We start from the raw sequence: 18,000 nt of genomic DNA, 5'->3' as shown, positions 1-18,000 counted from the left end.
ACACACACTCTCTCTCTCACACACACACACACACACACACACACTCACACTCACACACACAGGTTTGTTTTTATGGTTTATGAGGACTCTCCATAGGCGTAATGGTTTTTATACTGTACAAACTGTATGTGCTATTGCCCTACACCAACCCTACCCCTAAACCTACCCCTCACAGGAAACTTTGTGCATTTTTAGATTTTCAAAAAAACTCATTCTGAATGATTTATAAGCCTTTTGAATTACGGGGACACTGAAAATGTCCTCATAAATCACCTTCTCGTTGTAATACCTATGTCATACCCATGTTATACAAATTTGTGTCCTCATAAACCACATAAACATGCACACACACACACACACACACACACACACAGGCCTATATAAATATTTATTTCTTGTTATCTTATAATACTATACCTTTCTCTATTTTTAAGTCTTAAATTACTTAATTTAGTAGCTAAAAGTATTTACATAAAATCCTGGATAATTTCATGTACACTGTTATGGGATCTGTAGCAGTTTCTGTTCAGACTGTAAAGCACAAAAAAGAAAAGAAAAAAATCTGGAAGTGAAGCGACAACTAAAAATGTTAAAAGAAGAAAATGGGGGACATCAGAAGAATTTTTTGGATGTGAAGGAATTAATGGAACTCTTGGATAAATATATTTATAAAAAACATAAAAATCACATCACTGGATTTTTGTTGATGTGCTTTTACAATATTAACACCTAGTACACGTGTGTTTTTGTTTTTTTTTGAGTTTTTTTGAAGGCCAAAAATATGCACCCCTTCTGCTGAACGACTCAAAAAGATCTCATCAATAAAGATGCACTTGAAACTACAGCTAATGGAAAGTTCAGCATAACTAGCTGTTCCTTCTTTTCACTGCGTAGGATGCTTGAAGCTCAACACAAAGGCCTTCAAGGTAAAAATAAGATAATAGCTGCTATTAAATTCTAATATGGAAGGAATGTGACAAATGTGTTCAATCCCTGCACTTCTGCTAATTACAGCAATGACAAAGAGCAGCCATTCCAGTAAGAGAGAGAGAGAGAGAGAGAGAGAGAGAGAGAGAGAGAGAATAAAACAAAGAAAAGTTGTGTTGGAATAAAACCGATTAAACTCCAGCCTGTTGCACTGCCACAGTTCAGCGCTTATGAACTTTGCTACCTGGCATTAGTTCAGAGGTGCATGACTATAGAGAGGGAAGAAAAAGATAAAGACGTGGAGAGGTGGAGGAGGCATGCGGTGTTGCTGCTCTCTTCTCTGGTAAATCAGACATCTTGGTGTTTGAAATATGCCTGAAATGCACGGTAATTACAAGATAAATGCCAAGCCTACCACACATCAGCATTCTGAATAGCTCTGTTATGAGCTAAAATGACACTGGTTTTAAGCAAGACACATCAGCGACATGATGCAACAAAGCGGAGGAAACTCTTAGAAACCAAACCTCGAACCGACAGTGAACACAGCTTGCAGTGTGGTTGATAAATTGCAATATTATGAAATATTGAACTTATTATTTTGTTAGATTCACCCCCAAATGCACGCCATGCCAGAGTTTGGTTTACTGCCATTAGAAAGTGGTGCAACTTTTGCTGGACAAACAGAGTGGCATTTTCAGTAGATTATCCATAATGTACCTAACTGGGTGCCTTCTAATGTCAGATGTCTCATTGTCCTACAGTCGGGTTTTTTTCATGTTCGATCACTCAGAGACGCTGAAGCAATCCGTCACATTCTCCAGGAGTTCCTCTGAGGTTTGGATCACGCTGCTTCCTCTTTATGAGTTACACTAGTTCATGCAGACAGCTCTCTCATTTAATGAATTACAAGAGGGTCACATGATCATGAGTGCTAGAAGAACGAAGGGACATGAAATGCCGAGATATTTAGGGGCGTTAAGCACTAGGCAAACACTACTTTCACTACTTTTGCCACCTTATCACTTCATATGACAAGCATATTACCAATCTTTTTCCTTATCATGGAAGTTCCCCATTCATTCAGAACTATGTTTTAATTTTTTGGTTAAAACTGTATTTTTCTTTGATTTTAATCAACTGACTGAACTGACAGTGTGTATGGAAATAAAATAATGACAAATGCTTGTTGAAAAATGCACATATGTGACCCTGGGCCACAAAATCAGTCATAAGGGTAAATTTTTTAAAATTGAGATTTATACATCATCTGAAAGCTGGATAAATAAGCTTTCCATTGATGTATGATATGTTAGGCCGGTATTGTTGGCTATTGCTACAAATATACCCCAGCGACTTAAGACTGCTTTTGTGCTCCAGGGTCACATATTATTATAGGTTTTATTTTTAAACAGACCAAATATTTTGGAAGTTAACTCTGGAAGGTGAATATGGAAATTTTTTAAATTAAATTAAATTATTTTTTTTTAAATAATGAAAATGTGTGTGAAATGTTTTGAATTGAAATATTCACAGCTTAAATATATAACCATGTTGAATTTCTGTCCCTAAAAATGCAAGCCCTGATAATACAACGCATACTGCTAATGCAATGTTTTTTTTTTCAGTTAGAGCAATTCAACATGCTTTGTTTCAGATATATTTGTCATTATTTTACTTCCATAACTGTATTTATATATTTGCATAGAATAAGTGGAAAGCCCTTCAATGAAAGCTACTAGTAAAGCATTTCAAGGGTGCTTTTGTTTAAAAGGATTTGGTTCCACAGGATAATTTCACAATTTTTTTATAAGAATGTATTATAATTAATAATAAATAAAAATGTTTTATTAAATATTCATCTTTATTTTTCTTTCATTTATTTGCAGTGAGATGGTATTACAAATAGTAATAGATTTCTTAGAAGAAATAACAATAATAGCCTAATATTAGTTTTAATATATAATCCCCCCTCAGAGCTATCAGGCCTGAAGAATCTTAGACAGCTTCAGTTGATCAGAAAAGATTTTGACTTACATCAAAAGTAAATGAACTTAAATACCGTTCAAATGTTACGCCTATTAGGGATTGTTCACCCAAAAATGAACATTTTGTCATCATTAACTCACCTTCAAGTCGTGCTGGTAGCCACTGATTTCCATAGTATGGAAAAAAATACTGTGGAAGTCAATGGCTACCAGCAGCTTGTTTTGGTTACAAACATTGTTCAAAATAACTTCTTTTGAAGAAAGAAACTTATACAGGCTTGGAGCTGTAATGATGTGGCTGCTAGCCAACACGCACAGCGACGGAGATAGTATTCTAAAATACACAGGAGATTGCGAGGGAAATTAATGCAAAACACGTGTTAACAACGACTGACAGATACAAATGAAAACACAGGGCTATACATATATAAGTGACTATACGAAAACACAGGTGATAATCATTGGTTACTACTAGGGCTGCATGATAAATCGAAATGGAATCGAGATCGCGATTCGACAGAAGCTGCGATTGTCATGCGTATCTTTCAGTGAAGCACGGTTCTGTGATCAGCAGTAAATCTTCATCCGAAGGCCAGAGGGCGCTCTCGCGCTGAAACTCCAAATACGCCTCGCAGAAGAAACCCAGAAAATGCCTATCGCTGCAGCTGAATAAACAGAAGATTCAACTACTTTCATTGATTCAACGTGACTAATAAACACACGACTACTGCAATATACGGTTTATCGGAGTTCTTATTATTATCATTTTCATTAAAATAAAGTATATATATATAATGCAATGCCTTTATCACTGCTTAAATACTATGAAATACAAAACGCGCATGACAATTGCATTCGATTAATCGTGCAGCCCTAGTTACTACAGAAACAAATAGGCACATAATCAGAAACGAAGAAAACCGAAACAGAGAGGACAAACCGGGACAACTGGACTCAGAACAGAGTATCAAAATAAAAGTCAACAGAACGGAACATAATCCAAACAGTAATGACACTAATGACAAAATGTTGATTTTTTGGGTGAACTGTCCCTTTAAGGTGTGGTCAGATAGATTTACTGCTTAAATATGGCTTATTCCGCCACAATCTGCACAACGTTAAACAGTTTGTTCACTGACAACAAGAGACTCCAAGAAACATCCAGTGGTTTTTCCAAAAACAATATTTTGACTTCATTCACTCATTGCGCACATCATGTTGTTCTAAACCTGTATGACTTTCGTTGTTTCATGAAACACAAAAGGAACAAAAAACATTATTTACTGATGATCATTTTCCCTTTTAATGTAGATCTCATATTAAACATTTATTTTATGTCAAGTTTTTTCTTTTTTATCATTTTGGAGCACGATCGTCATAGTTCGCCATTCATTTTCATTATATAGAAAAGACTGGCTGACAAAGTCTTTAACATTTCTCCTTCTGTGCTCCACACTCATACAAATCTAAATGAGGATCATTTCATTTTCAAAAGAACTATTCATTTTGACAAGACTTGTTTTAATGTAAAGTCACATTAAAAGTTTTTAAATGATTAGTATTATTATTATTTTTACTCAGAACATCAATGTCAAAAGCTGCTGTTCAAGATGCATTTAACAGATAAACAAGTTAGTGACAGTGAGTCTGGTTAAACCAGTTTGCATTGAGGATGTACTGAACGTTAAAGTAACACCCAAACAATAAATGGATTGTCTCCATGCAAAAGGTCATTGCTGAATGTTACATAGCGTGCAAATGATCCTGACCTCGTCAACAGACATTCCTTAAGTGATATTTTACAGCATGCAAGCATACTTGCACCTGTAACAGATACAGGTGTTTTTAACGACAATGCAAGCAAGGGAGGCGTCTTTGTTGTTGCTGCTAAAGAGCAGTAAATCTCGCTCATCATGCATTCTGGGAATCTGGAAGGTGTGTCTACCACAAGAGCGAGACGAGGCTGCATTGTGTGTTGCAGGTTTTTCAGTAGGTGCAGTTGCATTTGTGTTTATGTGCGTCTTGCATGCAACACAACTCCTCCAGAGAACACGGGGAGGCAGTTTTCAACACAAGACTGATAGAGTTTCAGCGACTGGACAAAACACCAGTGTCTGGTTTCCTGCGAACAATGCGCAGCAAAGCTGTCACATTTTCACCCCTCTAAATTCATCTTGCATATTTAGTATAATTCTACTAAAGTGGACTGTGACCCATGTGACAGAAACAAAACAGAGAGTAATGCAACATGTTGTGAACAGACCCTGTGCCAAAATATATTGCAATCTCTCTTACTACCCAATTTTTACATAAACCTGCTGAAAAAAAAAAGTCAAACCTGGACTTAAATGGGTTAAATTAGTGTTTTTTCCCATTTTTTTTCTCCATAGAGTATGAAAATCTGTTCTGCTTGATTACCTCTTTCCCTGGTGGGACAAAGTCTTCTGTACAAAAAAACCTATTGTTTAACAGCCTTACACTTAGCCCGTATTAAAAGTACATACATTTGAGTGAACATCTTCATACCATTATACAGTTCCTTTTAAAGTAAAACCATTCCACATAAGTGCTGTCTATACAGAGACATCAGTTAACATCCACCTGTTGCTGTGAGCCGTGGAGCGAAACTCTCGTATTATACCAGCACTTTTAAGAAACTCTTACCTGCACGCTTCTGTCAGGATGCGACTCATAACACCAGCTGTCGGGTTTACGCCATAAACTGAGAGTTATTATAAAGCATAACTCCGTGTGTCTTGAGGCAAAGTGAAGCTACTGCTGTGTCCAGAGCTGATCAGCGAGAGGGGGCGGGGCCACAAAGGGGCGGGGCGATTACAGGAAAAAGTTATTGAGCTGTCCATCAATGGCCCTCATATTTGTTTATGTAAAAGATTCCTTCTCGTCAATCTCTTGTTAATACTTTTAAATCTAAATTGATTTTATACTGCTTGCCAATGATTGTTTTGAGATCACTATAAAATGAGTACTACATACAGACATCGAGAACCGCTCAAAACAATGAAGTTCCTGTCACTAATGGCAGATCTTTCTTATAGTCAACTGCATTTCAACCTGACCAACACCACCATTTAAATGACAGAAAGCCATGTTCATATAGCACAGGAAATCTGAACATGACATCACAAAAAAAAAAAAACTTCAGTAACGAAGATGTGCATTTAATATATTCACATTCTATTTACAATTAATACAAATGTTAAATCGTCGTAAAAATGTACCCTAAAAGAGAATTTTTATGTACATCTGTACAGCTTAGTATTTAAATAGAAACATGCGAGTGTTATTTTTCAACTGGATGAAGAAAAAAAAAAAAACCAAGGTATCTCACCCTGGGTAAAGTTATGATCACAAAGAAAATTAAATATGGATTTAAATCAATCAGTCAGTCTGATCCTCTAAAGCATTACCATGAACTCTAGTAGAAAAGATAAAAACGAAAAAAAAAAAAAAAGGACAGCACAACAACATGTCTGGAGAAGCAAAAAGGCCATGGGAACAATCCATATTCATATGCAGTTACTTTATCATCACGAATCTGGTACAGGAATCACATTAGTGCATGAATTCATTTACATAAAAGCACAATTATCAGACCTCACCCCTAAAGCACAATGTATTTACTGACTCTCTAAATCAAAATGATGTATTCTGCAAGGTAGCACATCAGTGATATATCTAGTCGCCAGCCATTAAAGCCATCAGGTTTTAACTGATGAAAATTTCAATTGGCAGGAGTCCTCGTTAGCTACTGAACAAACGAGCAAGAAAAACATCTGCATAGACAGAAAAAAAAACAGTTTGGGAGCCAATTAGAGGAAAGATTCTAGTGCAAGAGATGTTACGTTTCCAGCATTGGATTGACTTTTCACTTGACCTTCCTCTTTCTGCTGCTAAACCGATCAAAGTTTCGATCTGATTTACTGCGTGTATAGATTACGGGTCGGTCTGCGCTAAAATCACTCTATGTACATACATAAACTGCTATTCTCAACAGAACACATAAATATATCCTCACATGACTGCGGTCTTTTAAAAGAACTGCAACACACAGGTGACTACGACACTATAAACGCAAACTCAAGACTCACATTAAATATTTAAATATGATATTTTCATATACAATAGAAATACGGCTCTCCTCTCGTATTGCAACCCTGTATCCATGCCCAAGAGTGAAAATGCAACCTGGAACGAAGCGATTTGCCGTTATCTAAATAAAATCTATATTAGGCTGAGCCAAGGTAATAGGTGGGACAAAGTCTTCTGTACAAAAAAACCTATTGTTTAACAGCCTTACACTTAGCCCGTATTAAAAGTACATACATTTGAGTGAACATCTTCATACCATTATACAGTTCCTTTTAAAGTAAAACCATTCCACATAAGTGCTGTCTATACAGAGACATCAGTTAACATCCACCTGTTGCTGTGAGCCGTGGAGCGAAACTCTCGTATTATACCAGCACTTTTAAGAAACTCTTACCTGCACGCTTCTGTCAGGATGCGACTCATAACACCAGCTGTCGGGTTTACGCCATAAACTGAGAGTTATTATAAAGCATAACTCCGTGTGTCTTGAGGCAAAGTGAAGCTACTGCTGTGTCCAGAGCTGATCAGCGAGAGGGGGCGGGGCCACAAAGGGGCGGGGCGATTACAGGAAAAAGTTATTGAGCTGTCCATCAATGGCCCTCATATTTGTTTATGTAAATGTTAATGCTGCATAACTGTACACATGTAATATGAATAGTAAGCCTAGAGTTAAAGTAACAGTTCACCCAAAAAAAATAAAAATAGGGCATCATTTACTCACCCTGAAGTTGTTTAAAAAGCAGTTTCTTTCTTCCGTTGAACACAAAAGAAGATATTTTTATTAACGTTGGGAATCAGACAGTTGACGGCCATTGACTTCCATAGTATTTTCTTCTATACTTGGAAATCAGTGGCTACCAGTAACTGTTCTGTTACCAACATTCAATAAATATTTGAATGCAGGCTGACTAAATGACAGTAATTTCATTTTTGGGTGAACTGTCCCTTTAAATGTTGTATGGCAACTGGAAAGGGAAAGAACGTGTCTGAGCGACGTTTAAAAATGAGAAACAGTGACCATGAAAATGTCAATTGTCAATATTTTGTGTTTGCATATCTGTATTTGCATCTTCAAATGCCACAAATGGGGGGGGCAACGTAAGCCTTGCTTATTAGAAGGTGTTAATGTAGTTCAATGGGCTCGAAGTGAACTGCAACTTGTTCTTTTTTGCAATCTGCTTTCAGTAGTGCTATGCATGACCCAGCTATGCAAGATCCAAATACCAAGCGGATTGTGATCATAACTATACTATCAGAGCTCAAGTTCTCCTAGAAGTCCAGATGAATGTACATTTTATAACTTTTTAACTTTATTTGTGGTAATGCATTTATGCTTTCACTAACCTAGAGTTAAGGTAGAATGCAGTGTTGGGGGTAACGCATTACTTTTTTCAAGTAACTAGCAAAGTAACACATTACTTTTAAATTTACAACAAAATATTTGAGTTACTTTTTTTTAACAAGTACTTTGTTTTCCCATTTATTCACTGATTTGAGGCGGATTAATTTCACTTTTGATGTGAAAGGTCCTTCACAGTTGCCAAAAATATATCTTTTGGGCTTTTTGTTATTACAAATAAGCAAGCTCAGCTCAAAAAGTAAATCAAAAGTAACAATGCATTATTTTACACAAAATGCAATTAGTTACTTTATGGTGTAGCACAATATTGTAATGCACTATTTTTAAAAGTAGCTTTCCCCAACACTGGTAGAATTGAATTTAAACCTATGATTTCAGACTGCATGGAATATTTCCAGCCTACTTCTAAACCTCCATTTGTCACATAGCAGAATCACTAACGTGAGCTGTAAAAAGGTGATTAAAATGATATCGGACACTTGTTGGTGCATTTCTTTCTGGCCTAAATTAAGGTTCAAAACTACACAGCAATGCTCAAAAACATTTTACGGTTTCAAAAGTAATTCAAATCAGAGCCAAAGCTTTTTAATCATATATATTTTATTCTCAATACAGCAAAATACAAAGATGATTCGCAACACTCAGAAAATCCATTAGTAATACTCACTTCACCAAAAAAATAAAAATAAATAAAATAAAAGTGTTTAAATTACAAGTTATTACAAGTTTGGATAATCGAGGCTCATAAGAGACATCTGTACAGCTTAGTATTTAAATAGAAACATGCGAGTGTTATTTTTCAACTGGATGAAGAAAAAAAAAAAAACCAAGGTATCTCACCCTGGGTAAAGTTATGATCACAAAGAAAATTAAATATGGATTTAAATCAATCAGTCAGTCTGATCCTCTAAAGCATTACCATGAACTCTAGTAGAAAAGATAAAAACGAAAAAAAAAAAAAAAGGACAGCACAACAACATGTCTGGAGAAGCAAAAAGGCCATGGGAACAATCCATATTCATATGCAGTTACTTTATCATCACGAATCTGGTACAGGAATCACATTAGTGCATGAATTCATTTACATAAAAGCACAATTAACAGACCTCACCCCTATAACACAATGAACTTATTGACTCTCTAAATTTAAATGATGCTCATGACAAGAGCATCAGTGGTATATCTAGAGGCCAGCCATTAAATGTTTAACCTCTACAAGTTTGCTTTAACTGATGAAAATTTTAATTGGCAGGAGTCCTCGTTAGCTACTGCACAAACGAGCAAGAAAAACATCTGCATAGACAGAAAAAAAAACAGTTTGGGAGCCAATTAGAGGAAAGATTCTAGTGCAAGAGATGTTACGTTTCCAGCATTGGATTGACTTTTCACTTGACCTTCCTCTTTCTGCTGCTAAACCGATCAAAGTTTCGATCTGATTTACTGCGTGTATAGATTACGGGTCGGTCTGCGCTAAAATCACTCTATGTACATACATAAACTGCTATTCTCAACAGAACACATAAATATATCCTCACATGACTGCGGTCTTTTAAAAGAACTGCAACACACAGGTGACTACGACACTATAAACGCAAACTCAAGACTCACATTAAATATTTAAATATGATATTTTCATATACAATAGAAATACGGCTCTCCTCTCGTATTGCAACCCTGTATCCATGCCCAAGAGTGAAAATGCAACCTGGAACGAAGCGATTTGCCGTTATCTAAATAAAATCTATATTAGGCTGAGCCAAGGTAATAAAATACTCCTGCGTTTAATACCAGAAAATCAAGAGCGAGAAAGTGACACCTATGCGAGTGCTACATTTCGTATAAAAATCTTGGCCTGGGAGTTTGTGGTAGTGACGTATACAAATATGACAGGCTTTAATTCCTTTGTGGCGTCTGTGGATGTGGCAAGCCCAAAAAAAAAACAAAAAAACATTAGTAATAATGCCTTGATATGGTGCCGAACAGTCTTTTGGTCCTGTATACAAGAAAGACGATCAGTCAGCACTGCATTCATTATCTGCTGAGTGCATGATGCTCTTTCTGCTTCTCGTTTTACAAGCCTTTGGCAATCCACACCCTGCGTACAAGTCGAACCTTTCAAGATATTGTGTCTCTCGGTTTCCTGTATATCAAATACAAGGCACAATAAAATGATAAAAGGAGAAAACCTCAATTTTAAAGCACCTTTGGTTAAAGGGAGGTACTTTGGTTGAAATAAAAAGCTATAAACATCCAATTATTATTCTTGTTTGCTTATAGCTAGCAGAAAATAAACCAAAAAGACAGTCAAAGTAAGAAAGCAGGCTTTTTTTTTTAGCTAAACAAGCCGATGATATGAGCCGGACGATGCAGTGTATGAGCGCTCTGACAGTCGTGTGGATTGGCCGCCTCCCCTCTCATGAATATTCATAGGGTCTGTGGTGGAGGGGCGGGGCACTGAGTGTTTCCATTTTTGGCAAGCTGGTGTAGAGATGAACACAGTGTCACAGAGATGTCTGAGGCAGATCGAGTGTGTGAGGGTTTTGCGTAGGCATAGAGGGGCTATGGATAGGGCCGCTCTACTGTACGAGCTTGGCGTCCAGTCGTAGCCAGTGCAGGCCCTGCCGCGTGAATCGCACCAGGTCAGTCATGCTGCTGGTGTTGAAGATGAGCGGGCCCATAGCCTTGTCCAGTTCGGAGAAGAACTCTGGAAAAGACCAAAGAGAAGAAGTCAAAACTGACAGTCTTTAGCAGGTGCTCACATTCGGATTCATGCAAGAGGAAAATAAGGAAAAAAACAAGATCCTGAGCCAGAATCAAGTCACATTAAAGGGTTAGTTCACCCAAAAATGAAAATTAGGCTGCGTTTTACTCACCCCCGAGGCATCCTAGGTGTATATGACTTTCTTCTTTCAGACGAATCCAGTCGGAGTTATATTAAAAATTGTCTTTGATTTTTCAAGCTGTTTAATGCCACTCAGCGGGTGTTGCAGTGCTTCAGTCCAAAAGAACTTAAATAAGAAGCGCCCATCCATAATAAAAAGTGTCTCACACGGCTCCGGGGGGTGAACAAAGGCCTCCTGTAGCGAATCGATGCGTTTTTGTAAGAAAAATATCCATATTCAAAATGTAATAATCACTTTAATGTAGCTTGCGCTCACTGTTGTAAACAGAAGCAGTTCTGGGTGGATGACGTATGAGTTCAGCATTGCACATGCGCCGCTCAGAAGTGACGAACGCGGAAGCGCAGGGGAGAGATCAAAACAAAACAACGGTCAAGAATTAGAAGTACAAAACGACAAAAACGCATCGATTTGCTACAGAAGGCCTTTGTTCACCCCCCGGAGCCATGTGAGACACTTTTTTTTTTAAATGGATGGGCGCTTCTTATTTAACTTCTTTTGGACTGATGCACTGCAACACCCGCTGAGTGGCATTAAACAGCTTGAAAAATCAAAGACAATTTTTAATATAACTCCGACTGGATTCGTCTGAAAGAAGAAAGTCATATACACCTAGGATGCCTCGGGGGTGAGTAAAACACAGCCTAATATTCATTTTTGGGTGAACTAACCCTTTAAGCTATATAGCATTTTTCACAACACTTTTTTTTTTAAAACAGCTTTATAGAAATTCATAATATTAGTGTTTACAACATCTTCATGCCTTATAGTTGCATTAAGCAGATTACAGCTGGACAACATTGTTTCATTTTTGCGTTTTTTTTTTTTTTTTTGGAATGTGTGATACTTTTTTCAGGATTCTTTGATCAATAAAAAGTAAAAAAAGAACAGCATTTATTTAAAATAGATTTTAGTTTTAACAGTATAAAGTCTATATCCCTTTTTACTAATTTAACATCCTTGCTGATTAAAAGTATTAATTTCTTGCAAAAAAAAGAAAGAATTCTTTTCTGACCCGGTAGTGTACATTCAAAAGAGTTCTCTTTTTTACTTTTTATTCATCAAAGAATCCTGAAATAAGCATTACAGTCTCCAAAATATATTAAGGAGCACAAAAGTTTCCACCATTGATAACAAATGCACATTTGTGACCCTGGACCACGTCATAAGGGTCAATTTTTTGAAATTGAGATTTATACATCATATGAAAGCTGAATAAATAAGCTTTCCATTGATGTATGGTTTGTTAGGATAGGACAATATTTAGTTGAGATACAACTATTTGAAAATCTGGAATCTGAGGGTGCAAAAAAATCTAAATATTGAGAAAATCATCTTTAAAGTTGTCCAAATGAAGTTCTTAGCAATGCATATTACTAATCAAAAATTAAGTTTTGATCTATTTACGGTAGGAAATTTACAAAATATTTTCATGGAACATGATCTTTACTTAATATCCTAATGATTTTTGGCATAAAAGAAAAATCGATAATTTTGACCCATACAATGTTTTTATTGCTATTGCTACAAATATACCCCAGCGACTTAAGACTGCTTTTGTGCTCCAGGGTCACATATTAGAATGGTTTCTGAAGATCATGTGACACTGAAGACTGGAGTAATGATGCTGAAAATTCAGCTGTGCATCACAGAAATAAATTACATTTTAAAGTATATTATAATAAAACACCAGCATTTTAAATTGTAATAATATTTCACAATTTTACTGTTTTTTCCCCTGCATTTTTTGATCAAATAAATGCAGCCTTGATGAGCAGAAGAGACTTCTTTCTACATCCAATTTTATATAAAATTCTGGGTGTTAATAGCTACATTTTTGCAACAAAATAAAAAAAACAAGCAGCTGACAGCTATATATTGCTTTACATGAGCGTACAGTATGTATGTTTTGGTAAAGTAGATGTACTGTATAACTAACCTGTAAAATCTATTGATTCTGTAAGCAAATAATAAAACAGACAACGCAATGCTTCCCATGGACATTCATGCTTGGTTAGAAATAGAATGACTGAAGAAAAGTCAGAAAAGCTGCGTGGAGTCACAAAACCACCTGAGTACAGCTTCAGGAAGAAGGAAATGGACTTAAAAGAATACCTCTCTGCTCTTTGGCGAGCTGTTCGGCCTGCTCCCACACCTCGATGGCGTAGAGGAAGTTGGAGGTGACCTGGACGTAGCTGGCTGCCATCTGGTGGATGCGCTGGGGGATGGTGACGGAGGAGCTGGTGCTCTGGCTGGAGCTGCTGGAGGAGTAGCTGCCCGCACTGCCAGGAGACAGTTTAGGAGAGACCGGAGACGGCATTCCCGCCGTTTTACTGCAGGACGCAGAGGACAGAGACGAGCATGAGTCAGGACACAATGAAGGATCTACGCATGATCAGCTATTGCTTCTGTCCTCACTGGAAGTGTAATGTTTAAGAGACTAACTACCAAGTTTATTCATATATACAGGGTTTCTGCAGGTTTTATAAAAGGCACATTTAAGACTTTAAAATGTAAAGAATCAACTGAGGAGAACTTAAGGCTTGAATAGCACTGCTTCCAAACACTGGAATATGGAATTTACACGGAAAAGAAGTGATGCTCATCAGTATTTTGTCTTGTTTTCAGTGCAAATGTCTCAAGATATTTAAATCAAGAAGCAAAATGAAATGATAGGAAGCCTTGATCTGAGAAAATGAAGTGAGTTTATGACTAAAACAAGAAAAAAAAAAAAAAATCAGGAGGGAATTTGGGAAGTTTTTTTTTTTTTTAAGCATAATCTCACAATTTTGTTATATTTTTTAATAATTTAATGTATCTTGATGTTTAGATATTTATACTGGAAAACAAATATTTATACGAGGAAGATATTTATATATATATATATATTTTTTGCAATGCATGCCATTAAATGTGCATTTTGCAATATTGGCTTATATTTCAAAAACAGAATATAGCACAACCTCATGTTTTAACGCTTTAAAGGCGAGTGTAAAAAAATTTAATATTACAGGTAATATCAATTTTGTTAATTTGCAAGTTATTCATTGTTTGTTATTGCTTAATGGCATATGAAAGCAGAGAGATATTACCCATTGGTGCATTTTTGTTACTGTTTTTGTGTGTGTGTGTGTGTGTGTGTGTGTGTGTGTGTGTGTGTGTGTGTGTGTGTGTGTGTGTGTTTTCAGCACGAGGTTGCCAGGATGTTGCTAATGTGTTCGGAGTGTTGTTGCACACTGACATGCGGTTGCAGGTGGTATAATATTTACACCATCTACAATAATAATAATATAAACCAATGTAGCTTACTTTGCTACTCCAGGAGATGGCGCTTGGTTATTACTCAACGAATTCTGGAAGAAATAAAACCTTAGTTAATACATCTTGTATATGTTATGATTTTAAGAAACATTTTGAGAAACATTAACAACAACAATAATTCAATTTCACATCATAGTAACCTTTTGATAGACAAAACTACCAGGTTTTCATGTTTTCTGGAATTTTGTCATACTGGATATTTCAGACCTACACTACCGTTAAAACGTTTGGGGTCAGTAAGATTTAAAAAAAAAAAAGAAATTAATACTTTTATATTTAGCAAGGACACATTAGATTGATCAAAAGACAGTAAAGTAATAGAAATGTTTCTTGAGCTGCAAATCAGCATATTAGAATGATTTCTGAAGATCATGTGACACTGAAGACTGGAGTAATAAAAAACATTTCAAATCAAATAGAAATCAGTTAGTTTAAATTGTAATCCTATTTTAAAATACTTAATTGATATAATAATATTTAATATAAAAAACAAACATTTATAAAAAACATTTTAAAAAATTGTACAGACTCTAAACGTTTGAACTGTAGCGTACATTTGCAAATAGTTTGAGAAGAGCCTTGACATGCTAACCTTATAGTCGTGATTTAAAATACAGAAAATCCCGTTACCTTCAAGTGTTCAGTGAGCGTTTTAGAGTATTTCAGTGCACTTTCTTTGCGTAGCTTGAAGAGCCTCAAATACAGGAGCGCTTGGCACCTCAGGCTGCAGAGAGACACAGACGGATCCACTGATTAGATCTGCCACTGGTTACCAAACACTGGATCCACATTAACATAGATATCAGTTTTAACTATGTACTTCATTACTAAAGTCAAATAAAGATGGCTGGTATCAAACACTGATAATACATTTAAAGGAACAGTTCATCAAAAATAAATGTACTCACCCTCCACTTGTTCCAAACCTGTATGAGTTTCCTTCTTCAGTTGAAGATAAAAAGATATTTTGAAGAATGTTGGCAACCAGACAGTTGACCAACATTCTTTAAAATATCATCATTCGTGTTCAACAGTACAAAGAAACTCATACAAGTTTGGAACAAGTGTAGTGCGAGTAAACAATGACAGGATTTTCATTTTTGGGTGAACTGTCCCTTTAACATCATTCTGTTGGAAATAGAAAATTACTCTTACTAAAGATTGTAAAAGCATACTAAGACCGGGCTGCTCGTTGTGTCATTAATAGCATCTCAGATAAACCTCGACTCAGTGTCTTCATATATTCTCAAATTCTTTCTTGTGTTCGTTTAAGACAGCCACTGATGTGTGTCTGCGACGTACCACAGCACCGCTAGCCTTTTGTCTGCAGAGGTTGCATCCGGCGCCAGGTAGCTCTTCAGCTTCATAGTGTACCTGCACAACACGCAAACACACGCGTTTGTCAGCAAACTCTGAAAGCACAATGAAGAGAGATGCTGGAGGAATATTCTGGCAACTTACTTGATGAGTTCCACGGTTTCTGCGTACATGGGGAAGGGTGATTTGGCCTCCTGGGCGCTTTTCTCCAGGGCGTTTCCACACTCGATGAAAGACACCACAGCATCCAGATAATACACGGCCTTCTCAAACCTGTCCATCTGTAGAAAGGTCGATACACGTCAGAGCCAAACCGAAAGCTGCGTCCCAAATGATGCACTATACTCTATGCACTCATGCACTATGTACTTAAGCACCACGTACTCAACCATGTAGTGTATGAATTATATAAGGTTATTTTGTCATTCATAATCAGAGTCTGATAGCCCCTCCCCCTTCACTACGTAATTAAAGCTGCGACAGTTGAGTGCATGAAGTGTCCAACATTCCACACTTCATTTTTTCTGTTATTTAAGTGCACTTTTTATTTTTGGAATTTTCAGTGTGAACGCACTACTCGCACTATTTATACTACAAAACGTCATAGAATAGTGCATAAGTACGCGATTTGGGACGCACCTTAACTCTATACAGATGCTTCTAAGCTCCATTCCAAATCATGTTACGAAATGTGTGAGAATGCAAAGATGCGCTCTAATGGACAATTGTCTTTTTTATGGACAGCTTTCATGCCTGCATTATTTCTGACATATGGGTCAAAGATGAGGTGTCCAATTTGGTGTCTGCATCAATTTAAATTTACAAAAGTGATAGTATACATAGAAGGCATATTAAATGCAAGTAAAGCATCTATTTTTGTGAAAATAAAATGTCAAAATATGGGTGAAATAATGTTGTGTTGTCATTCAGTGTAACATATATTTATTTATAAATGAAACCACATACATATTCAGACCGGAACTTATTAAAATATATGGTCACACTTTAGTTTGGGGACCAATTCTCACTAATAACTAACAATTAACTACAACTTTTGCCTCAATAAACTCCTAATTTGCTGCTTATTAATAGTTAGTATGGTTGTTGTTAAGTTTAGGTACTGGGTGGATTAAGGGATCTAAATATGATCATGCAGAAAGAGGCATTAATATGTGCTTTATAAGTACTAATAAACAGCCAATATGCTAGTAATATGCATGCTAATAAGCAACTAGTTAATAGTAAGAATTGGTAAAGTGTTACCTAACATGTAAAAGAATGCTATTATATTTTAAATGATTAATAGCTTCTTGCTAAAAAATGGGTAAAACAAGAATATTGGTAAAGATTTAATGTTACAGTTAATTTGTATTTTAGGGGCTGCACTGTGATCCTTAAAAAGGGTCTTTTAATGTCATCTAATGACTCGTTTTAAATATTTTTGGAACTATTTTTTCTCAGAAAAAATCTAATTAAACAGGACACATTCTAAAAAAAAAAAAAAAAATTGCACTAAACATTAGTTTTGATGCTTGAAAACCCCTTTATAGACAAACAGAAGTGACTCATGAGCTTGGTGTGAGGAGAGCACCTGTTGGAGGACTAACACAAAAGGTCAGGGGTCACAGAAATGTCATGCAGATTATCTGACACGCACGTCGAGAACCGTAGGCCAGTAAACAGACCCTCACCAGAGCATCTGCGTTGTGTTTCAGTTTCTTCGCTTCTTGGAGGTAATGATCAGCCGAATGAACCCTGCAATTCAGAAGAAGGACTGGCTGTTACTTCACATCAAAAATTCAAAAACTTCAACACCATGTCCAAAAATTAAGACAACGAAATAATGATAAAACAATACATGATGCTTAAACGTCCCACTATGTGTAGCCAGATTTTAGACCAATGAGATTTCACCATGCACTGTAAAAATGATTTTGAGTTTGAAGACTTCAAAAGATTTCAAATGTTTAATTCAATGTGTTACTTATTTGTGAAATTTCTTAAGCAACATTTGTTTACATTTTTTTTTTATTTGGGTGTGGCTTCTCAAGTGTGACATGATGAAAAATAATAAAAA

General features: G+C 36.2%; 2 protein-coding genes and 1 long non-coding RNA gene across 5 annotated transcripts in view; 1 reads left to right on the top strand and 2 right to left on the bottom strand.

Annotated features, from left to right (window-relative positions):
• The window catches only part of LOC107661693 (protein Shroom1-like), a 33,426-nt gene extending 25,894 nt beyond the window's left edge, over positions 1 to 7,532 (bottom strand). The window contains exon 1 of one of the 2 annotated variants that reach the window (XM_016451424.1): positions 7,420 to 7,532. The gene's annotated coding sequence lies outside the window, so the exon portion shown is untranslated. Of the gene's footprint in view, positions 1 to 5,579; positions 5,693 to 7,419 lie in introns of those variants that run through there. The other variant, XM_016451423.1, reaches the window with a different exon arrangement.
• Positions 5,811 to 10,305, top strand: LOC107661695 (uncharacterized). The gene is made up of 2 exons (XR_001631133.1): positions 5,811 to 7,177; positions 10,147 to 10,305. It is a non-coding gene; the product is annotated as an uncharacterized LOC107661695 (long non-coding RNA).
• Positions 10,306 to 10,394: 89 nt separating this feature from the next.
• The window catches only part of LOC107661694 (AF4/FMR2 family member 4), a 41,587-nt gene continuing 33,981 nt past the window's right edge, over positions 10,395 to 18,000 (bottom strand). For both annotated transcript variants that reach the window (XM_016451425.1, XM_016451427.1), the window contains 7 exons: positions 17,615 to 17,678; positions 16,068 to 16,204; positions 15,909 to 15,980; positions 15,237 to 15,330; positions 14,595 to 14,638; positions 13,401 to 13,618; positions 10,395 to 11,089 (listed from right to left, as the gene is read on the bottom strand). In XM_016451425.1, coding sequence (XP_016306911.1) covers positions 10,962 to 11,089; positions 13,401 to 13,618; positions 14,595 to 14,638; positions 15,237 to 15,330; positions 15,909 to 15,980; positions 16,068 to 16,204; positions 17,615 to 17,678 — 757 coding nt within the window. In that variant the 3' untranslated portion in view covers positions 10,395 to 10,961. The remainder of the gene's footprint in view (positions 11,090 to 13,400; positions 13,619 to 14,594; positions 14,639 to 15,236; positions 15,331 to 15,908; positions 15,981 to 16,067; positions 16,205 to 17,614; positions 17,679 to 18,000) is intronic.

This window comes from Sinocyclocheilus anshuiensis, unplaced genomic scaffold (genome assembly GCF_001515605.1).
Source record: "Sinocyclocheilus anshuiensis isolate Anshui unplaced genomic scaffold, SAMN03320099.WGS_v1.1 scaffold207, whole genome shotgun sequence".
Taxonomy (NCBI): Eukaryota; Metazoa; Chordata; class Actinopteri; order Cypriniformes; family Cyprinidae; genus Sinocyclocheilus; species Sinocyclocheilus anshuiensis.
The sequence above is the reverse complement of the archived record's forward strand: the minus strand, read 5'-3'. Positions and strand labels throughout refer to the sequence as shown.